The 16932-nt window shown below is 44.2% G+C and overlaps 2 protein-coding genes and 1 long non-coding RNA gene across 3 annotated transcripts; all 3 read right to left on the reverse strand.

Annotated features, from left to right (window-relative positions):
* Positions 1 to 1918: 1918 nt before the first annotated feature.
* On the reverse strand, positions 1919 to 4721 carry LOC134619412 (focadhesin-like). Its single transcript, XM_063465255.1, has 4 exons — positions 4504 to 4721; positions 4144 to 4337; positions 3313 to 3573; positions 1919 to 2255 (listed from the first exon to the last, which is right to left on the reverse strand). The coding sequence occupies exons 1-4, from the start codon at positions 4568 to 4570 to the stop codon at positions 2118 to 2120; spliced, it is 660 nt and encodes a 219-aa protein (XP_063321325.1). The 5' UTR covers positions 4571 to 4721; the 3' UTR covers positions 1919 to 2117.
* Positions 4722 to 4936: 215 nt separating this feature from the next.
* LOC134619180 (focadhesin-like) lies at positions 4937 to 8998 on the reverse strand. The gene is made up of 5 exons (XM_063464953.1): positions 8891 to 8998; positions 7880 to 7972; positions 5641 to 5742; positions 5293 to 5518; positions 4937 to 5206 (listed from the first exon to the last, which is right to left on the reverse strand). The coding sequence occupies exons 2-5, from the start codon at positions 7927 to 7929 to the stop codon at positions 4937 to 4939; spliced, it is 648 nt and encodes a 215-aa protein (XP_063321023.1). The 5' UTR covers positions 7930 to 7972; positions 8891 to 8998.
* Positions 8999 to 9007: 9 nt separating this feature from the next.
* On the reverse strand, positions 9008 to 10154 carry LOC134619423 (uncharacterized). The gene is made up of 3 exons (XR_010091976.1): positions 10091 to 10154; positions 9471 to 9545; positions 9008 to 9045 (listed from the first exon to the last, which is right to left on the reverse strand). It is a non-coding gene; the product is annotated as an uncharacterized LOC134619423 (long non-coding RNA).
* Between the last annotated feature and the right edge of the window lie 6778 nt (positions 10155 to 16932).

Raw genomic sequence — 16932 nt, forward strand, 5'->3', positions numbered from 1 at the left:
AAGGGGGAAGTTATTGCAAGCTGCACAGGAAGTAAGACACAAAAAGAAAAGAGGAACTGAGTAGAAGGAGTTGTTTGTAATGACACTGTGTGTGTCACGTGTGACGTGTGTGACGTGTGAAGTACTAAAATAACACGTATATGAGACACATCTTGAGCTTCGAATGTTAGAGATTCTGCAACTGGCTTTGGTCTGTGCAGGGCTCTCTCTTCCGGAAGATAATTAAATAAAGAATTATAAATGTTTTGACTACTCTGAGTTGGGTTTTCTCTGTTCTATCATGGGGATCAAAGAAAATGTATTTATACATTTTAATATGATGTAAAAGAACACAAATACAAAACCTATCAAACTACCAATATATAAAAACAAGATCAGAATCAGAATCAGAGACTTTATTTATCCTCAAGGGGCAATTAACCAACATCAGAGCAGCATGACGTTGAAGATTAGCTCAATAAGAGTGAGATAATAAATACACAGAATATACAGTTTTAAAATTACACAGTTTTAAAATTAAAGTGACTGAAGGTGAATAAATAACTGTAAGTGACTAAAAGTGAGTAAAGTGTTGGCAGTATAAGAGTGTAGTTTACGTTTCTGGTGTGGGAAATGTTCTTATCGGCTGGAGTTAAAAAGCAGAGTGGCTTTGGGGACAAAGGTGGCGCTCCTCCTCCTCTCAGTCCTGCAGGAAATGCTGCAGAGCAACAAATTAGCAAAACTTCTGTTTTTAAAAAGATGCTCACACTCGCTGATCCATTTATTAGTTACTGACCCTGTGAAGTCCGACCAGAGCAGGACTCGGAGGACTGGACCCTCACACGTCTGTACTTTGTGCTTCTACCCAACTTTACATTGATGTGCTAACTTTAGCTACCAAACACAGTGATGTAGAGATGTGACTCTACAGTAAGCTTAGAATATACAAACAGCTGCTGAGAGTCCTGTTTACAGACAGAACCACAGAGAAAAACATAACCTGGTGGAGTTCCTGTGTCACTCTGTTAGCTCCTCAACACAGAGGAACATGAACGTTATGACGCACCTCGTACTGCTCTGATTTAACTGTGAGCTGAGGCACCAGAGCCAAAAGCTCAGCGATGGCTTGAACCACTCCTGGCTGTGAGTGACAGCTGAGCTCAGGCCAAACAGTTCTCCATGCTGAGATAATATCCACCACCTGAGAAAGAAAGATTTATTTTAAGACCAGAACTTTGGAAAAGATTCAAAAGTTATGATCCAGAAACATGATGATTCCTGAATTTAAAGAGACAAATGGAGACAGACGAGGTACCTCTGCTCGACACAGCTCCTGTAGTCCCTGCAGGACGAGAGCAGCTGGGGTTGCCAGGTCTGGTCTGTTGCACTGTTTTAAAGTGAGTGAAATGGCAGCCACCATGTCCCCTGCATGCTGGTAAGGCCTGTGCGAGTGAGCACAAATGCAAATACTGAGCGAGAGGGGCTGCTATTGTGTGTGTGTGTGTGTGTGTGTGTGTGTGTGTGTGTGGATAATAGCAAACACTGAAATACAGTTTTTGCACGCAGCAAATTCAGCTTTTCTTCGCTCAAAATAAATTTCTCCTCCTGCAACACTTGCACCTGCAAACTTTTTATACGTGCGCTCAATTTTTTTTACGTGTGCTCAGAATAGTGGCACAAGAACAAGGCCATAGACTCCTGCTGACTTTTGGAGAAACAGGGACTCAGTGGAGCGTCGAGCTGAGGCTTCATTCACCCCACTTTGCAGTTATTGATTTGTAAAACATGTTTGGAATCATGTATGATTTTCGTTCCACTTCTCACGTGTACACCACTTTGTGTTGGTCTTTCACAACTTAAATCACCCAAAAAACTAAACTAACATCTATCGCTGCTATTGGTGGATTGTGCTCACAGGCTGGTTTGCCAGTGACCCGGGTATTTGGAACACCCGGGTCACTGGTTTTTAAAGTCTAGAAGCCTCCTGGATGAAGAAAAGCTCCTCAGACTACATGACCTGGATGACCCCACAGATAAAAGCTCATCTGTGTGTATGATGGACTAAAACACACTGTGAGCGCTCAGATGAAGTAGAAAGGTGCTGCTTATGTTCCAGCCCCGTCTCCAGACGCTCACAGTCAGTACAGGTTCTTCTTAGTCGTGCTGCGTACCTTATGAGTGCCCAGGTTTGGCAGGCTTGTGAGAACAGCGTGAGCCAGGACGGGATTCTTTTCTTTGGTCAGTTTGAACAAAAGAAGCAGCAGGAGGGGCGGGACCTGCAGAGGGAAACACCCACATCAGCAAACATTAAATGCACTTTGTCAGACCTTACAGAGGCTGCATCATCGACCTGTACGTGTACACAAACTGACAGCTTCACAGCATGTTCAGCATAAACAGATAAAGCAGGGTTGAGTCTGCCCTTGTGATACTAAATGTGTTGTGCCCATCTTGTACTCTGCAGTCAGTTAAAGCTTCATAGATCACACATGAAGTCCTGACACTTTAGTATGAGACAGGTTACAAATCAGGAAACAGTGAGACAGCATCACGGTCTTTAGATACACCACGCTGCTGTGTCACAGCTCTTAATTACCACCACACACCTAATGGCACACCGAGCCTTAACTGTAGCAGAGCGACCGCTTCACCTGCACGGCCCGAGAGCGAGAGGGAGGGGCAAAGGCAAAAAAGCTGAGTGATGACACGTTTAATGCTGTCGAGCCAAAAACATCACTTTGAATCAACATCACTGCAGTAAATCATCATCTAAGGTTTCATAGTGGTTAGCTTCTGGCTTTTCCTGTAACAAAGACCTGCTGCTGCACGTAGGCAGATTTAAGATGACAAGTACGAGCGAGCAGAGATCTCCAGAGGACTCAAATATGCCAACAAGCTTCAACCAGTGCATCCAAACACCAGTGTGTGCAGCACTCTGGGAGCAATTAGAGCAGAAGGTGAATCCTCTGGGGACCGGTGCACGCTTGAGTAATGAGGGGTAAACTTCACACTTCATCTGGAGCTAGTGACTCCAACACAAGTCCAGAGGGAAGTCTGTCCCCTTAAAGCACTCCCTAACCACTCCCTTTATACGGCAGCAGATTAGCAGCAATCACACAGCAGTGACAGCTTTTATCTTCCTGCTGATCTGAACCATTTCAAAGTCATGTGTTGGTGCCAAAATACCAGGTTATCAACATGTGTTTACTGCTGTTAGAAAGACAAACACGAGCTAGCTCCCTTACATACAATATATCTACATGTCAGAGGGAACATGCATTACTTTATATTCAGTCCACAGATTTAAGAGAACCAGTTGTGTGGGTTATCTACCTGGCAGGGGTCGGCAGCGGCGACAGCCTGGCTTGCTTTCAAAGCCAGCTGGCAGATGTTTTCCTGACCCGTGATGATGAGATAAGTCACAATCAGGACAAGAGAGGAGGACAGGCGCTGGCTGGACGACAGGGCGGAGCTGACCGCCAACAGCCAATCGGTCGCTGCTGCTGGATTGTTGGCCACTTTGCGCAGTACCGACAAAGACACGCTGAGCTCACTATACCAGGAACTCAGAGACAGAGGCAGTGATGGGGCAGGCTGAGGGAGACAGATCCATGAGAAACAAATGATAAAGAACAAAGAGCAAAGCTACAGATGCACCATGAATGTTAATGAAGTGTAATGTAAGGATCAAGCAAGCTTCCCAGAGGAACAGCACTCCAGAGACGACTGCTGACCCTGAAGAAGAGGCCATGCTACAGAATGGTAAAGTCCTGTTGCTATGACACTGAGAGGGAAACAGTATTTTTGAATGGATGTCATCTATGGTCTAATGCTCCAACACCTACCACCTAACACCTACCTGCACTATTGTAATGTGGCTACACCTCAAAGAAAGAACTTGTTCTCCAGACTCCAAAAACTGAATGTGAGAAGCAGGACTGGGCTACCTGCTGGGTTACCTGCTGTGTTACCTGCCGGGATTACCTGCTGGGTTACCTTCCGGGTTACTTGTTGGGCTACCTGCCGGGTTACCTGCCAGGCTACCTGCCGGGTTACCTGCCAGGCTACCTGTTGGGCTACCTGCCGGGCTACCTGCTGGACTACCTGCCGGGCTACCTGCTGTGTTACCTGCCAGGCTACCTGCCGGGTTACTTGTTGGGTTACCTGCTGGGGTTTATCTGCGGGCCTCCTAATGCTGCGCAGCAGGCTGTGAGCCAGCCTGTGGTTGGTGCTGTGTGTGTTCTGGTCAGACAGCGGCTCAGTGAGACCCAAGCAGGACAGGAGCTGCAACACGGGGAGAATCAGGACCGGACTCAACCAGGGCGACGCCTCCGCTTGTTCAGGGACCAAACTCAGTGCTGTGTTAAGAGAAAGAATATCTCATGTAGGACACAAAGCTCTGTGAGGTTCCAACCATGACCTGCACACAGAACCTAGTTTTGTTCCCACTAATTCTTTCACTGCTTCAGAGTCTCTTAAAGGAAGCTAAAGCCAGCAGAGCTTTGTCCAAAATAATCACTTTACCAAGTCTGAGAAGGCTGGTCAGCTGATCTGAAGGAGCTTCCAACAAGAGCAAGGCCACGCCCATCATCAGCTCATCCAACAGCAAATCCTGCAGAAAACAAACAGCGATGCCAACAGGTCAATACAAGCTGCAGGCTCCAGGCCACAGAGGCCCGAGGGCTTACACATTAAACCTCAGGTGTGTTTTCCCTGGTAGTACGAACAAGGCAAAAAAATGTTGCTTCCTTGAAAAGGATGAAATTTCTTTGAGTGTCAGATATTCACATGTGTGCATGGCCATGTCAGCCTGCTGCTGTCAGTGAAGAAGCTGATCAGCATTAATGCCAAATAACCAGCTGCTGTGAGTCCAGGCTCAGGTTTGGAGCAGAGATATTTGCACACGTAAAACAAAAAGCATCACTTTTGTTTACTTCCATATTTAGGCTCGCTCATGTTAACTAGCACAGCAGCGCGGCTTCTTGATTTTTGCTGCTGTCTGATTGTTTACAGTGATCACCTGACAGGCTGGAACCAGCTGCTGTATTAAGCCGATTATTGGTCTGAAGTCTCCGTTGAACTCGAGGCATCGCCGACACGCACACAGCAGCTGCAGAGCCAGCGCCGCTTTCTCTGGTTTCCACTGGTCTCCAGAGGTCCCAGTTAGATCTTGGAGCAGAGCGCCCACAAATGCACACAGCTCCAGGACTGCCTCCACGCTGTCCACCTGCAGGGACAGAGAGGAGAGGCTGATGTAGCTCCATCCTGCTCCGTGTCTTTGTACAGTTACCTAACATAACTTCAGTGTGTTACCTGCATGTGTGGAACCAGCTGACAAAGACAGAGCAGCAGCCTGTCAGACACTGGGGACAGCGTTTCCTGCTCCTTGTTCTGGGGGGCGGACCTGGATCCTCCCTGAATGGGCAGCATCACCCTAAGAAGACTCTGTCGAAGGAGCACGTGCTCGGGTTGCCTGTGAGGTTGGCAGTATAGGTACCGAAGGAAGGGGGCCAGCATGGTGATATAAGCCGCTTTATCTCTGTAACGTACACACACACTGGAGTCATAAGAATCTCTGAAAATATATCATCTCATAATGTCCAAGTGTCTTCAAAGTAATGTACAACATAACAGGCTACGATAGGAGCCAGTAAGACTTACCTGTCAACAGCTTTCTGGATAAAGTCATCGATCTCGAACAGCAGAGCCGGCCAGCACTCCGCTCTGTTCTCCAGGGCTGTGACGTACGGGTGAGGGCTGCTCCTGCAATGGGACGGGTCAGTGTCCCAGCTCTGATTCAAATCATGCTCCCAACAAACCACTGAGTCAGTCTGTTACAACGAAGACAAACTAAGAAGGCCTCAATCCACACAAGAGCTGTAGTCTTCCTTCTCTCACCCCAACCAATCACAGCAGATGGCCCCGCCCCTCCCTGGTTCTGTCGGAGGTTTCTTCCTGTTAAAAGGGAGTTTTTCCTTCCCACTGTCACCAAAGTGCTGCTCATAGGGGGTCATATGATTGTTGGGTTTTCTCTGTATTATTATAGGATATACTGTACAATATAAAGCACCTTGAGGCGACTGTTGTTCTGATTTGTTGCTGTATGAATAAAACTAAATTACAAGTTCTCCAAAGAACAAGTGCAAATTGTTAACACTAAAAACTATTGACAGTGTTATTTTAAAGCATCGATCCTTTACTATTGGCCAAGTGCTACACATCGTCACTTTTGTAAAATGTAGTCATATAAATAGTCCTCCAACATCCATACTGTTTACACACAAACTGGATTTATACACCCACTCCCACAGTGACAATCTAAAGGCAAAATGTCACGTAGCTGCCACCTATGAGGATGAAAACATGCTTAAAAATATTGTGTACTCACACGCACCTCTAACCAGAGGCGAGTTTGAGAGACAAAAAGTTAGCAGTTCCACACACACTAATGCATCCACTAATACCATTATAGATCCAGCCTTTGAATGAAGTGCTGTGTGCCTGTGACAGCCTGCACTGTGGGCCAGACGTCTAGTCCTCCGTGTTTCCAGTCTTCACATGACGTAACCTGTTTGACCATATGTGTCACCCTTCAGCACGCCATTTCCAGACCCTGAGTTTCAATACAGCACCAGCTCGTCAGCCTATCAGAGCACTCTCCACGTTTCAGCACAAAGGAAGCAAACAATCAGGAGTTTCTTCTGTTTATTGTGACTCAAAGTCTGTTGGTGTTTCAGAGCACTGGCAGACAATTTGGACAGGGGAGATCTTTCTGTTGCACCGCTGATTTTTATATGGATGTTCACGAGTGTCTTCAACCTTTGAGGTGAAGTCTGCATTCATCCACACAACAGATTTTATACACTAAAAAGAGGAGAGCTCACTATATTGTGACCAAAACATAACTTTTAATGTTAAACCCTGTTCATTCTTACAGCGGCTCCATCACTGCAGCCACCGTCTGTCAATATGTCACTCTGTCCTCACTCGTGAACAACACCCACAGATACTTAAACGCCTCCAACTTGGGCGCCAGCTCGTCCTTGACCTGGAGTGGGTGCTCCACTGTTTTCAGCTTTGAACCACAGCATCAGACTTGGAGGTGCTGATTCTCATTCCCAAAGTTTCACACGCAGCTGCAGAATTACTCAAAACAGCATCGATAACAACACCCACCAGGAATAGATCCGACAGTGATGGCAAAACGGACCAAGCTCAAAAAGTCTTGCTCCATTGCCTCACCAAGCTCCTCGTACAGCTGAGTATTTGCTTCAGCTACTGCAAGAGTTACACTCATCCTGTCGATATCTGCCAGAAGATAACCGAGCCTAACAGGACGCTTCCAACCTGCTGCTCCCTGAACCTCCAATGTCTATCTTCTGGTTCAGAGATTGCCACCACCACATTAAAGTCCCCCAGCAGGACTATGGAGTTGCTAGATGAGGTACCCACCTCACCCAGCAACTCTAAAAAGTACTCTAAACAACTGTTAGTCACATATGCACAAATGACTCTCGGCACCTGTTCCCAACATGACGGCACAGGGAAGCAACCGTCTTGTCCACCAGGGAAAACTTCTAAATGCTGGCATCAAATCAGGGAGATGCAAACATACCCATTCCCTGCCTGCCACCTCTCATTCTTTACATGTAGTCAGTATTTTTCAACACGCACTAGTTTGGGATTCTCATGCTCCAAGAGCCAGTTTTAGCTGGGACTGAAGCACCAGGGCCTTTGACTGCCACCCCACAGAGCACCGGACCCCTACGGCACTTCAAGTGGGTGATGGACCAATGCTGCTTCTTTGGACTAGCAGTAAGCTACAAACTATTTGTAGCTTGATAGATTATACAAGACAATATGTATGAACATCTCTAGATATTAGACATGAGATACTTACCTGATAGAATATGGACAGGTGAAGTGTCCATCGCTCTGGTCAGCCTGCATCTCCAACAATCGCCGAATGACTTTTATCAACCCTTGAGTGTGTCTGTTGGATATCAGAGTCAGAATAACTGAAAAAACTAACAGTGTGAGTGTTTTCATTGCTTCAAATGTTTTCAAATAGTTACATTATGCTGCACAACTAGGTTAGCGTCCAGATTAGAGAGCATCCAGGTCTGAACTGTGGAACAGTAACCTTTAATATTTTCATGTTTCCAGTTTGAACTTTCAAAGCTATTTTCTTTACTTCACATGAGCCCTGATGGAGAGCACTGACATCGTGGATTTATCCTCAGCACAGACTAAGCTATGACCTCCATGTGTCTAACTCAGTTTGTAGACTGTCAGTCGGGTCCCTGCACTGGAAGCATTGACTCCATGTTACACACTGGCAGCTGGAAAAGAAGGCGACTGGACTTGATTAAGTTTTAAAGATGTTTCACTTCTTATACAAGGTGGAGACACCCACATATTTAAACCCTACAGGGCGTTGCCCTCCTTGGAGATGGTCATCGAGCTATTTGTCATGTGCGTCGTCACATGAGTATAAACAAAAGCGTAGGTCATTGTCAACACCAAGGGTTAAGGGTTAAACCACTATGAGACCTTACCGCGACCCATCATGTGACCTTTGAGGTCACCTGAGGCGAGGTGTGAGTGGGCCTTAAAAGGGATTTAAAGACTGAATTTGTAGGTGACGATGGCCAGTAACAGTGGACATACACGGCCTTCTTCATACCTCTTCTCAGTTCACAGTGTTAGCATTCTCATGCTAAAGAGAGCCTTCTTTGTCCTGCTGATACACAACCTCGTCCTGCTGAGGTCTATCTTTAATGTTGTGCCTTTGTGCAGCGGCTGTAACGCTGCATGGATGCCAGGTTACAGAGCCTCTATCAGACTCATTGACAAACAGCTGAGCTTTCTGAGGCAGGATCGTGGCGTCCAATAACTGCGCGTTGCATACCTTGCAGAAGGCAGGAGGTTGAGGACACCATTGAGGATGTACTCCAGGTCTGCATGGCCCTGGTCCACCAATAACACCAAGGTGTCACAGCACGCTGAACACACCACAGCACAGTTACTGCAGCACTGCTGCCACAAAGCTTCCAGTGCTGGGCCCTGAACGACAACAGTGATGCAGTCAGTGTTTCAGAAGTTTAACAAAACTATCTGTGCCATTTCCACACATGCACTGAAGCCCTGAATGAAAATGCACAGAGGTACAGGTGAGAATGCAATCTGTCCCACTCAGTCCAGCCACTCGGGCTCAGCACTGATTCAATCCCAACTCACAAGGTTTGATTCAATTTGGACTCAGACAGTCAGAAATATTCTAACTATGATCGTTTATCAGAGCATATCCATATTTTATATGTGTGTATAAAAACAAAGCTGACACTGTGAGATCAGAGGTGTCAGCCTCACAGCAGATGTGTCAAAGTAACTGAGGATAAAACACAGGACCACATGAAGCAGATGTTCCTGCTCTTTTATACATCATGTAACTAAAGAAATGATCATATGTGACTCTTACAGGAACTCACCTGAGCACAGGACCAGCTGATTTGCCCATTTGACCCTTTTTCCTTTAAGACAGCTGCAACAAGACTTCTCACCGTCTACAACACAAGAAAATCACACTTCTGTACCATTATTCACAATAACAAAGAGAGGAAGAGAAACCAACACTACAGTGTGAATGAATGAATGAATGAATGAATGAATGAGCCTACAGGGAGTCTGTGTGTGTTCAGTAAAACCTGCCTCCCCTCTACATAAACATATTATACACACGCGTGTGAGGGACTCACAAACTCTTGTGGTTCCAACAAACATACAAAGTAACTCTGTGTCTTGGATCTTGTTACACTGTAAACTCACCTCATGTCTCTTTAAAATCCTCCAGCAGCTGCACACATGTATCAGTGCACCTTACAGTCATGTTACTCTATCAAATAGTTACTGATTACTCTGTCTTATCAGGATACTTTTCTATGAGTATTGCTGAATTCCTGTTAATGGTAGAGATTTTCTGCCTGTGTGAGCTGCTAGTTTACCTCTATCATTAACAAATCACTCGTACCTGTGGAATCTCTGCAGACAAGGGAAGGATCATTTGTATCATTTGGATGGGAGGAGTCAAAGAGCAGAGTCCGCCTCTTACCTGGGCTTGTATGACAGGGCTGGGGAACTCGAGCCGCGTCTTTAAACTCTCCATCATGTCCCTGGATCATACCTGTGAACATCCAGAATCTCCATTAGAACAAGAGAAGGAGGTTTGATCAAAGTAAAGACAGCTCTCCTGTTAAACTACAGATGATCACATATCAGGGGAAATCAGACTTTAGCTCAGGGACGTGACATCGAACCCCTGACTGATCCAACACTTTATTCTTCCTCTCAAACAAACATTCACAAATGTATTTTTCTATCTTTTGTCTAACAAAGGAAACCAAGATTACCATTCAGCATCCCCCCACTAACTAAACAACACTTTAGGTTTTCTTACATATTTTAATATGAATTTATGCTTCTTGATGTTATGCAAACTGAATATTTTGCACAAAATTGAAATTCTGTTTGAGTTGGACTGAATGAATTTCACTTAACCTGATAATAATATTTATAATAACAACAAATATTTATTACATATACTAAACAATGAGGGCATGAGCAGCATCAGTAAACACATATTGCTTTTTGAATACCATTAATATACTAACACAGTAACCCAAGCCCCTCCCCAAACACACCCAGTCCCACCCACCTGCTGTTACCATAACGATAAGCCAGGCTGTACTGTCCACCTGCTACCAGCAGCCTGTTTACTGGCTCCCAAAAACAGGAACAGGTAAGTCAGCACCTGTTCATCTTATCAACAGCTTATTTACTACAATACGTAGAACAGAGTTACTGACCAGTCAGAGCAGCGTGACAGTGCACACACACACGCGCGCGCACACACACACGCGCGCGCGCGCACACGCACACGCACACACACACACGCACGCACATCACTGCACTTTAAATCTGAACACTTTAAAACGTGTCACCAATATGAAGAAGACATTTCAACAACATACAGAAAGCCTTCATTATATTTTAGATGATGCTGAAAATAAGCTCAGTCCAGTTTCATGGCTGTGAATGGTTTGAAAGTCTGAAACCAAACAGTGCCAGCGGTTTCTACAGGATGTTGCCTATAGAGCAAACAATACAGGCTGTGCTGTAATGCTAGGTCTGCACTAGCAATACAAGCCAGAACAATGCATGAGCACGATGCTTTAGAAATGACACCACGGAAGCTTTGCTGTGCAATACTCAGACTGCATGAGCCCGACGGGCCTGACGAGCCGCGGCTTTTTGGGAGAGCACTCAGCGGCACAGTGGCAGCCTGTGATTGCTGTGGTGGAGCCCTGAGGTCGTCACAGCCGGGGCTTTGATGGGCAGAGCTTTGACTTTTCTGTGTAAGTACATGAGATTTATGGCAGTTACTTTTCATTTTGATATGTTCTTGTTTATTCTTGTGTTAGTTTATAAAAATGCTTTAGTCACTCTGGGGTCACCACAGGAGGAAGCTCCATTTGTTTCATATGGCAGCTTTTATTTTTTAAAGCTTCTTATTTGCCTTTAACCAGTGACTTTGTCACTTCCTGAGCCAACGTGTTAACCATCACACTATGGAGGCACACTGGGAATACTGGGAATACAGAATTAGGAAAAGCTGTGGTTCTTTAAGAGTTTTAGACCTGAAGCATCATCTGCAAAGGATTTTCATCAAGGTATTCAAAATGAATCTGTCCAATAAATGTAGTGAGAGCATTAAAATATCTGTAATTTCTGAGAAATGAAAGCAATACTTTTGTTAAAGCTTCAAATCTGTACTTGAATCATGATTTAAACTGTGGTTGTGAACAGGGAATAAACATGATGTAAGCAGGTGATGTTGCCGCTCCCCCTCACCTCAGAGACATGTGATCAGTCTGGATGAAACTTTATATGAACTTACATGACGTGTACATTGTTGTTTCCAAATACATTTTGCTAAACTATCTTGGTACTGTGGCAGTGTGTTGTCATGTATATCTATTAATAAGTGTTCAAACAGAGATGCTAACAGTGCCTGATTACGTTATCTTATATAACAAATATGTAGCTTTCAAAGAGAACACATGGTGATAGATGATGAAGTCTCCCAGCAGCCCTCCTACTGCAGTGTTACTGGGATACGGCTCAGAGACACCTGATCCAGTTCTAACAATAAGCTTTAGAGAAAAAACACAAAAACTAAATCGGGAGTCTCATGAATCCAAGCTGGGAGCTGGTCCACAGGAGATGGGCCACTGAGAGACAGCTGAAGGCACTGCTGAAGGCACTGCCTCCTAATCTACCTAGCAACAACAAATAAGGCTGCAGTCTGAGGAGGGAGTGTTCTACCAGTATAACTTTGTACTACAAGCTTTTTAAGAGACGACAGAGGCTGATTATTCGAGACCTCGTCTGTCAGAAGGAGGATTTTAAATCTTAGATTTAACAGAGAGTCAGTGAAGAGGAGCTAATATGTAACAAATATGCTCTCTTTCTACTTCCTGTTGGTACTCGTGCTGCAGCGTTTCAGGTTAACTGCAGGCTTTGAGGCTTTTCATGGTGCTTGTCTGATAACACTGACTCACAATCATGCAGCTAGAATCACTCTCAGCTTAGTTCACAGACCTACATGGTTGTTTGTGCACACTGAGTGATATATTCTGCTCAAAGATGGCTCCTCACAGCTTCACTGGAGGCCACGATGATGCTGTTTCTAAGAGTTTTAGGGCCGAGCACAACAGCCTCTGTCTGACTTTAGAAGCAGGAAATTAGACCAAATCACAACAACAATCACTTGAAGGCACAGACCATGAAGTACAGAGAAAATCCCACTAAGCGGTCGACCCCTATGAGCAAGCCCTTGGCCACAGCGGGAAGGAAAATCTCCCTTTTAGCCGAAACAGACTCGAGGACGGGCAGACGTCTGACCGACTGGTGGAGAGGGAGGGACATGGTGGATACTCATCTCTCACAGACGGTGAGAGGACAAAGACAAAAGTGTCACCTCATATCAGGCGGCACCTCCCGGGCTGAAAACTGAAACCTGTGCAGAAGTGCCAAAAACTGCAATTCCCCTGACGGCCTCTGGAGCCTGCATCCAAAAGTGAGACAACCCCAACAGCCCCCTATATGAGCACTGTTACAGTTTACAGCTGTAGCTTTTTAGCAGGCCTCACCTCTGCCAATCCAAGTGACCCACCTGTGTCACACACACACTGTGAAGCTAAGCAGTGTGTCACAATGAAAGCTCCTGCTTCTTCCATGGTTTTATATACACATGCTGTGTGGATCTGTGTCTGAAGGAGCAGAATACATTGGGACGCACACTCATTGTGTCCCAAGTGTCACTTTCAAACTATAAAATACAAAATCAGCAGCGTTTGCTCTGTTGGTCTCTAAAGAGGATATCAGGCTAAATACATCTACTGTTGTTAAATTAGTTATGGGCTCAAAATGTGGTCATAAATATTTTGTACTTGTAAATCAGGATTTGTATGTGTAAAAAGAATTTGTGTGTGCGTAAAAAAGATTTGTATGTGTAAAAAAGATTTGTGTGTGTGTAAAAAAGATTTGTGTGTGTGTAAAAAAGATTTGTGTGTGCGTAAAAAAGATTTGTGTGTGGACTTAGCCAAAAAACCCCTGCAAGTTACACATAGGCATTTTGACCCTATTTTTCTTCCTTTCATCTGATTGGTCAATGTCATGTCAATCACAAATGTAACAATCCAATCAGAAAACAGATGGGTTTGGCTGTCGGAGGGGCACTTTTTTTGAACTGCAGGTCTTTGAAGGGAATAAATGCCCTTTTACATGCCAACCCAGCGTTTTCCTTCATCACCACGAAGGAAAACAGTCTGTGGTCTGAGTTTGGTGATTTTTGTGTCACAGGTCTATGTGCTTAATACAGGGACTTCCACAGCCTTTTCAACAGCGCTGCGGACCGCGGGGGGCGGGCAGTGTTTTGGAAATGACAGTCTTCATTACAAAGCTTTCTTCGTTATGAATTAGCATACAGGTTTTTATTGAACATTTGAAGAACTAGCAAAAAAACCCAGAAACTCTTGTAGAGGACATAAAGTCAGAGATAGAAACGACAAGGAGCAGGTGTATCTAGTACAGGTAGAGCTGCTGCAAAAACCCACAGAGCTCAGCAGCCAGCGCAACAAATTCTGGATCCTTTGCTTTTAGTTAGCAGTTAGCATTAGCAGCACATCCTGCATCAGATGTGAAAGGACTTTTATGCTGCGCACTGTGACTCACAGCAATGGTCCCGGGTCAGCCCTGACTTTGTGTTAATCTAATCCTAAAGTAATAATGGTATTTCTAACCACTGACATACCACAACTTTATCCTTTCAACAGCTGCTATCGGATATTTATATAGAGATCCTCCAGCTTCAAACTGTATCACCCTTCAAGGACCTGCAGTTCAAAAAAGTGCCCCTCCGACAGCCAAACCCATCTGTTCTCTGATTGGATTATTACATTTGTGATTGACATGACATTGACCAATCAGATGAAAGGAAGAAAAATAGGGTCAAAATCCGTACTTGTAACTTGCAGGGGTTTTTTGGCTAAGTCCACACACAAATCTTTTTTACACATACAAATCTTTTTTACACACACACAAATCTTTTTTACGCAAACACAAATCTTTTTTACGCACACACAAATCTTTTTTACGCACACACAAATCTTTTTTACACATACAAATCTTTTTTACACATACATATTCTTTTTACACATACAAAACTGATTTACAAGTACAAAATATTTATGACCACATTTTGAGCCCATATGTTTAGCTGAGCTGTGTTTTTAATCAAATCTAAACTGAAGAGTTCATTTTGTGGAGGAGCAGCAAGACTTTGTTACTCTCAGGAGAAAGCCGTTAGCAGTTAGCATTAGCAGCACATCCTGCATCAGATGTGAAAGGACTTTTATGCTGCGCACTGTGACTCACAGCAATAGTCCCGGGTCAGCCCTGACTTTGTGTTAATCTAATCCTAAAGTAATAATGGTATTTCTAACCACTGACATACCACAACTTTATCCTTTCAACAGCTGCTATCGGATATTTATATAGAGATCCTCCAGCTTCAAACTGTATCACCCTTCAAGGACCTGCAGTTCAAAAAAGCGCCCCTCTGACAGCCAAACCCATCTGTTCTCTGATTGGATTATTACATTTGTGATTGACATTGACCAATCAGATGAAAGGAAGAAAAATAGGGTCAAAATTCGTAACTTGCAGGGGTTTTTTTTGGCTAACTCCACACACAAATCTTTTTTACACACACACAAATCTTTTTTACACATACAAATCTTTTTTACACACACACAAATTCTTTTTACACATACAAATCCTGATTTACAAGTACAAAACTGATTTACAAGTACAAAATATTTATGACCACATTTTGAGCCCATAATTAGTGCGACACACCATGATGAGCTGCACTCAGACTGATACAGCCACAAACTACGTGACAGCTCAAATAATTAATCAAGAGTAATCCCCCAGATATATAACAATGCTCAATCTGGAAATGGCAAAGCCGACCACCCAAGACAGAGCAGCATGTTTGATTCCTGCGGTGCGCAGCTCGTCCTGGTGTTTCCTACATTTCCCACAGGCCAAAGCGCTTCACCACAAAGCTTCCATACACACGAGGCCATCCACAAATATCTGGTGATCGTAATACGGAGAAAACTAAACTGTAAAGTCGTCCAGGCACAACTTAGCGCTGAACAGGACCTGCTAATAGCAGCTTAGCATCAACACAAGCTAATGCTAACGTTATACAGCTGACGGCAGGTTCACTGTAATAGATACGCGGCTGTAACTGTAACTGCAGCAGGCTAAGAAAGACTAACGAAGCTCAGTGAAAGTTATACATGCAGTTCAAAAAACTTTACCTCCTCCAAATCTCATGAACCCATACTTTATTCATAACGCAACATAGAAAACAAATGAGCTCATTGTGAATTTGGTGGCAGCAACATCCCAAAAAGCTTGCAGCATGGCCATGTTTCCAACATCACCTCTGCTTTTAACAACCGTCCATAAACACCTGGGAACTGAGGAGACCAGGTGCTGGACTTTTCGGAGAGCATCATTTTTGTCTGATATAAGGGACAGAGCTGCTCAACAGTCCTGCGGCTTTTCATCTCGTGATGTCACAAATATCATCAAATATCTGGTGCAGACCTTGCGGTTTTCACTACAAAGCCCTGCTGTAGTGTGCAGCTTAGCAACATCCTCCTTAAACATGTAAAAGACATCATCTCCATGGGAGCACATGTTGCTCTAAAACCTGTGTATATAATTCAGTCTTGGCTCCTTTCCAAATGTGCAAGGTGCCAATTCCATAGGCACTGATGCCAACCATCAGAGATGCAGCCTTTTTAAACCGAACACTGATAACAAACTTCAGCTCAGACCATTTGGATATGTCAGTGTTCACAGGCAGAACGTGCAGGTGTTCCTGAGCCCATGCAGTGATTTCCATGACAGTGTGCCACCTGAGTAACAGAAGATCATGTTGGTTTTCAGATCTTTACTAGATTTACCCAGTAAAGATTTTACACTGCAGAACATTATTCTGATATTTTGCCACAGTTTGTAGATGGGTAAACCAATGAGAATCCTGTTCTTCCAGTATGCTCCTTTTATACCCAATTAAATGACTTCCCTATGGCCAGATAACCGAATTAGTTGCAAAATATTCCTGTCCCTCCAACACTTACTTCTCTGGGTTTTTCTTGTCCCCGTCCCACCTTTATAAAGATGAGTCGATGCCCTTAAATTCAAGATCAACTAATATTTTTCACAAAGTAGTAAAATCTTTCAGTTTAAATATTTTTGAACATTAATTTCAATTAATAACTGTTGCCTGAATGTACAGTTTCCATTTCG

Source organism: Pelmatolapia mariae, linkage group LG20, assembly GCF_036321145.2.
Source record: "Pelmatolapia mariae isolate MD_Pm_ZW linkage group LG20, Pm_UMD_F_2, whole genome shotgun sequence".
NCBI lineage: Eukaryota > Metazoa > Chordata > Actinopteri > Cichliformes > Cichlidae > Pelmatolapia > Pelmatolapia mariae.

Coding starts and splice junctions, on each gene's coding strand:
- LOC134619412 (XM_063465255.1), bottom strand. CDS start 4,570: ATGATGGGCGTGGCCTTGCTCTTGTTGGAAGCTCCTTCAGATCAGCTG. Junction 3,574..4,143: donor CCGCAGATAAACCCCAGCAG/GTAACCCAACAA, acceptor TGTCTCCCTCAG/CCTGCCCCATCACTGCCTCT. Junction 2,256..3,312: donor CCGCTGCCGACCCCTGCCAG/GTAGATAACCCA, acceptor TTCCCTCTGCAG/GTCCCGCCCCTCCTGCTGCT.
- LOC134619180 (XM_063464953.1), bottom strand. CDS start 7,929: ATGCAGGCTGACCAGAGCGATGGACACTTCACCTGTCCATATTCTATC. Junction 5,743..7,879: donor ACCTGTCCATATTCTATCAG/GTAAGTATCTCA, acceptor GTCCCATTGCAG/GAGCAGCCCTCACCCGTACG. Junction 5,519..5,640: donor ATCCAGAAAGCTGTTGACAG/GTAAGTCTTACT, acceptor TGTACGTTACAG/AGATAAAGCGGCTTATATCA.